This window comes from Octopus bimaculoides, chromosome 14 (assembly GCF_001194135.2).
Source record: "Octopus bimaculoides isolate UCB-OBI-ISO-001 chromosome 14, ASM119413v2, whole genome shotgun sequence".
Lineage (NCBI taxonomy): Eukaryota > Metazoa > Mollusca > Cephalopoda > Octopoda > Octopodidae > Octopus > Octopus bimaculoides.
Window position 1 is genome coordinate 51911313 of NC_068994.1, and position 6084 is coordinate 51917396.

The 6084-nt window shown below is 38.3% G+C and overlaps 1 protein-coding gene across 1 annotated transcript in view; it reads left to right on the forward strand.

Annotated features, from left to right (window-relative positions):
• Positions 1-5829, forward strand: part of LOC106878569 (kinesin-like protein KIF11) — a 33256-nt gene extending 27427 nt beyond the window's left edge. Inside the window, exon 27 of the mRNA XM_014927813.2 lies at positions 5815-5829. Within this exon, the coding sequence (XP_014783299.1) occupies positions 5815-5829 (15 nt within the window). The remainder of the gene's footprint in view (positions 1-5814) is intronic.
• Positions 5830-6084: the final 255 nt, after the last annotated feature.

A 6084-nucleotide genomic window follows, 5' to 3' on the forward strand; every position in this document is an offset into this window, starting at 1 on the left:
TTTTGTGTTTTGGATTGTTTTGTTTCTGCTTTGTCTCCCCCTGTGGCACAGTTTGGATCTGCTCTTTGCATTTATTTCTGAATCAGTGCAAATTTTTCTTTTTTTTTTCTTTCTTTTTTTTTTTGCTATTATGTGAGGGTAAGGAAAGAATACACACTGCCAATTCTAATTTTAAAATGAAATGGGAATTAAAAAAAAAATTAAACTGGAACAAATTTAATTTACAAACAAGAACCGCATCAACTGATTTTAACACGGGCAGAAAATACTCTGCTGTTTTTATTTTAAAAATGTTGAATTGTATATGTGCATTTTCAATTTTCAGAAGTGTGCTTACATTTCATATTCTGTTGTATAAATCATTACCATTTGATGTCTTTCTCTCTCTCTATCTCTCTCTCTCTCTCAACTCTGTCGTTCTGTTTGTCTAACTCTCTCTGTCTCTTTTACTCTCATCTTTTTGTTCTTCTCGCATTCAGTTTTCTACATTAACCTCTCTCACTCTCTCTCACACACACTTTCTTTCTCTCACATGCTCACACACCCTCTCTCTCTCTCTCTCTTGCTCTCAGCTTCTTAAAATCTTCTTTCCACATACATTGCAAACACATTTTCCATATATTTCTACTTCTCCCGTCTCTTCATTTACTACTACTACTTTCTTTAAATTCTGTTTTTCTATCCCTTTTTTCCCATTCCATTCATTCAATAAATCTCCACTTCAACATAATGTATTTTATATCTACACACACATGTACATATATATATATATTATGCACATACTGTTATACATACTCATCTACACACACACATTATTATTTCTCCTCTCCTCTGACTAACTTTAATAAATCACAAGCGATATTTTCTTTGTTAGTAATTGGTTTCTTCCCATTTATCGTAATAATACACTTCAAAATCTCCATTAATTGTTCTGACCTCTCTCGGTCACTGTTAATATTAATTTAACAACTAAAGCACTGAGCCGGCACACTTGTTAGCAAGCCAGGCAGAATGCTTTAGCAACATTACATCTGTCTTTGTGTTCTGAGTTCAAATCCCACTGAGGTCGACTTTGCCTTTTGTCCTTTCAAGGTTGATAAAGTAAGTACCAGTTGAATACTGGGGTTGATGTGATTGACTTATCCTTCCCTTGAAATTACTGGCCTTGTGCCAACATTTGAAACCAATATTGATTTTAACTGGCCATATCCAGTCCAGATATTTTACCTGTTTTATGCTCAAACTGGTCAGGTCTGACCTCTCACACCTACCCTACAATAATGCATGACTAATTCAAAACAATGTGAATAAATAACCAATACTTTTGACAAAATAATGTTGAATACTAAGGGTTTAACAAACTCCTTAAGTAATTTGCTAATTAGCAACTTACTTTGTTGAATATTAATATTTTCACATCCAACCTCCTTTCTTTCTTTCCTGTTTCTCTTTTACTTTTTTAGAAGTAATTAATGATAATAAGAGGATTTCTTATCTAATATTTAAGGATATTAACTGAATTAATAACATTGTAGTTTCCTTTACTTTTCCACTGTTATTTAGAAAGGGTTGATTTGTTGCAGCATCCTATTTGTGCCTTATACTTATGATATAAGGTATATTGCCTCAGTCACTTGTCATCTCGGTGAGGCCCAGTGTCTGAAGATCGCTTCTCACCACTTCGTCCCACGTCTTCATGGGTCTACCTCTTCCACATGTTCCCTCCACAATTAGAGATCAACACTTCTTGAAGCAGCTGTTCTCATCCATACGCATCACATGACCATACCATACAAGATGCCTCTTATACCCAGTCTTCCTCTTAAGTCATTTACACTCTGTCATATGTGCACAACTCATATTACCCATCCAGCGGAGCATGCTTGCTTCATTTCTTTCAAGCCTTTGCATATCCTCTGTAGTCACAGCCCATGTTTCACTGCCATGTGGCATAGCTGTACGTACACAGGCTCCATACAGTCTGCCTTTCACTCAGAAGGAGAGGCGCTCTGTTACTAACAGACAACTGGAGCCTGGACAGCTCTCCAGTTGACCAGCTCCTGTCAAAACTGTCCAATCCATGCCAGCATGGAAAACGGACGTTAAACGATGGTGTTGATTGAGGTGAGCTCTGAATCTGGGATTTGATTTTTCATTCCTGGTTGAAGTTATTTCACTTGGCATATATACGTTGAATACCTTATGGAAAGGCATGAACGCCACATATTTGCTTCGCTTTTGTCTTCCCAAATTTAGTCTTTGTTTTTGTGCATCGTTAAAACGCGAATGGAGGAAAAGAGGCAACGAAAGAAAACTACTGAGATCGTTAGTTAACCAAAATTGCCGGTTCAGTTGGAGAAGGAATGAACGTTGCCACATTACAATTCATTTTTTCTATATGCTGAGGTATTATATTTAATTGTTGGAGAGGATGAAAGAAAATGAAAAAGAAAAAAAATCAATATTATTATTATTCCGCCTGATGAATTCTGTTAATGTTTCTAGAGACAGTCATGATTGCTGCTACATCTCATTATCATTTGTCTGTTAATAAAACATGGAGTTTTAATCAAAGCAATTTAATTGCTTAACTAAATTTTTCACTTTTAGAAAATCATAAACAATCTGTATGGAAGAAAAGTAAAGAACTTGTTATTTAAACAATTCAAATTTGATATGGTGCTTATTTCTTAAATGTAAACTTATTGCATTGTTAAATTATGAACTGAACAATTAAAAATTTTCTTTATCGTCTAAATGTCTTTCATCTTTGCTTATTAAAAGTTTCATAAAATTTAATTTCAAGCTAGAAGCAGTTCTGAGTGAGATCGTTGCCAGTGCCGCCCCTGGACTGGCTCTTGTGCAGGTGGCACGTAAAATACTCCATTTTGAGCGTGGCCGTTGCCAGTAAGACATTCGAGCGAGATCGTTGCCAGTGCCGCTGGACTGGCTCCTGTGCAGGTGGCACGTAAAATACACCATTTTGAGCGTGGCCGTTGCCAGTAAGACATTCGAGCGAGATCGTTGCCAGTGCCCCTGGATTGGCTCCTGTGCAGGTGGCACGTAAAATACTCCATTTGGAGTGTGGCCGTTGCCAGTAAGACATTCGAGCGAGATCGTTGCCAGTGCCGCTGGACTGGCTCCTGTGCAGGTGGCACGTAAAATACACCATTTCGAGCATGGCCGTCGCCAGTACCCGCCTGACTGGCCCTCGTGCCGATAGCACATAAAAGCACCCACTACACTCTCAGAGTGGTTGGCGTTAGGAAGGGCATCCAGCTGTAGAAACTCTGCCAAATCAGATTGGAGCCTGGTGTCGCATTTGTAGCCCTCGCATGGTATCCACCTTTATGGAGTTTCTGCCGGACAGTTTTGGTTGATACAGGGTTGACAGTGGTTTAGTTCTAATGTTACTTTTGGTGCCATAATTTAATGGTTTTTAGACATAATGCTTTACATTATTCTGCAGTTTCTCTGTTTGAGCGTTGTCTTTCGTCTAGAATTTGTTATATCGCCAATAGAAAAAAAAAAAAAATAGCCAAAGAAAAAGTGGTATTCCCTTTATTTTGTCCGATTCCTGTATGTATACATACAAACCAGTTACTTGATTAACTATTTCAATTAATACAGAAAGCAGACATATATGCCCAACACAATACGATCCAAACAGTCTAATCTGAGATATAATACCACAAAGTAATCGATAAATATTTAGAAATCTGTCAAAATGTTTAGAGCTGTAATACGAGTCTGTGCGATCAAAGACTGGTAATTTGCTATCGCACAAGAGACACGGAATCAAGGTCAGATGGTGGCAGCATTTTAGCGATATCTTGAACCATGAGGCCGTAGTAACGCCAGCAGTAATTTGAAGGACTTACGCAGGTACCTGTGATCCTCTAACTTGATAATCCACCTATTAATGATGAAATAATGGTAGATGTTAAATTGATGAATACCGACAAAGTCCCCAGGAACGTTGATATTGTTATTGAACTGGTTCAGAAAGGTGATACTGGGGTTTTTATCGACTGTATTTCGCAGTCGGGTCAAAGACGAAACTCTACAAGAGTGGAAAGATGACATTCTCGTTTCTTTCTTTAAAAAAAGAGTCAAAAGATGCGTGTGTTAACTACCGTGGGATCTCCCTATTGCCAATTGTTCGCTAAATCTTTGCAAGGATACTTCTCAATCGGGAGCTGGACCATGTAGTACCAGACATTCTCCGTAAGGCAATGTGGTTTCTTTGTTAGAAACCAGCTCCTTTTCCAGAGGAAGAATTCAAATAATTAAAAACAGAAGAGAACGCGGACACACGCATGCACGCGCGCGCACATACGAGAGGTACAGAGTTCGTTTCTCTGTAGTGGCTTGCTGGCCACGTTTTCCCCGTCTTACAAGGGTATCTTGACCAACTATTCTAAACTGTATTCACAGCTATTCTCCTGCGTCCGAGATTTCCTTAATTTCTAATATATATATTAAAACAAAAAGTTAAAATTCCAACGGCCCTACACTAAAAAGATTGAAACAGTCTAGTGGATGAGCTACAGGGATAGGCTGAGAAAACTACAACTCTACTCTTTGGAGCGAAGGCGTGACAGATACGCAAAAATATACATATGGAAAATCCTAGAAGGGCTAGTACCTAACTTTGGCATTGAGTGTTATACAAATGCCAGAACTGGCCGCCATTGCATTGTACCAAAGGTACCGTTTACTCCATCTAAATTCAGGACTAGGTATTGCAATAGTCTAGGGTTCAAAGGCCCACAGCCTTTCAATGCCCTGCTACAAAAATTAAGAAATTTGCATAAAGTGGAAGTAGATGTCTTCAAAAGGGAATTAGACATTCTCCTTTCCACAATATCGGATGAACCAACAGCCCGTCATGAAGTACAGATGTGGGTTGCAGAATCAAACTCAGTTATACATCAAATGTACCAACATCTGGGAGCCAGGCACATACAGGAGTGGTGATGTGAAACACCCAGACTGAGGAAGTCAGAACGACCATGGTGGTGCTCCAGCATGACAACAGCCGCATGGCTGAAACGAGTAAAGAGTATATATATATAGTTGGCTCCAGCTCATATCCGAGTATTGGGTTCGTCAGTTTCCAAGAGCAGTTTGTAAATATAGTGGATCGGTCGGTACAGCTTTCAAACGTCGCTTCCTCCAGGGTCCCAGAAAGACGTTTTGTCACGTCCCTGGCCAGCCACGTGGTGGCACCTCAAAGATGAAGGGACCCCACGTGATATCAGATGGAGAATAATAGAACATCTAGGCCCATATATTAATAGGAGTGGCCGTTGCAAAATCTGCATCGCGGTGAGAACAAAACTCCTTAAGGACTATGCTAAACCTTACACATTAAACAGTCATAAAGAAGTTTTCTCGAAATGTGTCGATTTCAAGCGCTACCTACTAGAAAATGGGATCTCCGCATTTGTTGGTTAGGCTATTTCGGGTCCGTAAGGTTTTATTCATCCTCTGGTCCAGGGGAGATAGCCCGTCCTCATTAACATTTTTATACGTTGGCGTTAAGCCACGATATCTTAGCGCGCTAACTAGAAGATATGTAGCGAAGACCTTTTTTTGGTGCACGGGAGACAACTCTGGACATATCTTGCTATTTAATCCCCCCACCCCACCATCATTTTATTATAAAAATGACTAAAGATTTTTCCTTTCTGTTGACGTGTAATTTATTTCTAGATGGCTTTTTCAAACAAGTTTAATCGCACCCAACAGTTTTTTTTTCGAAAACAAAAATAAAACCTAATATGAACTTAACTATTGTTCTTTTTCCAGCGTATTGATTTGTAACAGTAGTTCTTTAGTAGTTATACTTAAGAAATTTTGTAATGTTGTAAGCGGTTACAACCACGCTTGCCTAATAAATATAATGTGAAGGGCCGTAGATGGAGCACTATAATATAATAGCCAAAAAAAAAAAAAAAAAGAGATCAATATAATTTTAAAATGCAAATAACTAAATTGATATTTCCATATATCTAAATATATATATATTTATCAGAGATGACATAGTTATATAAACAGTTTAATTTTCGAATGCTGTAA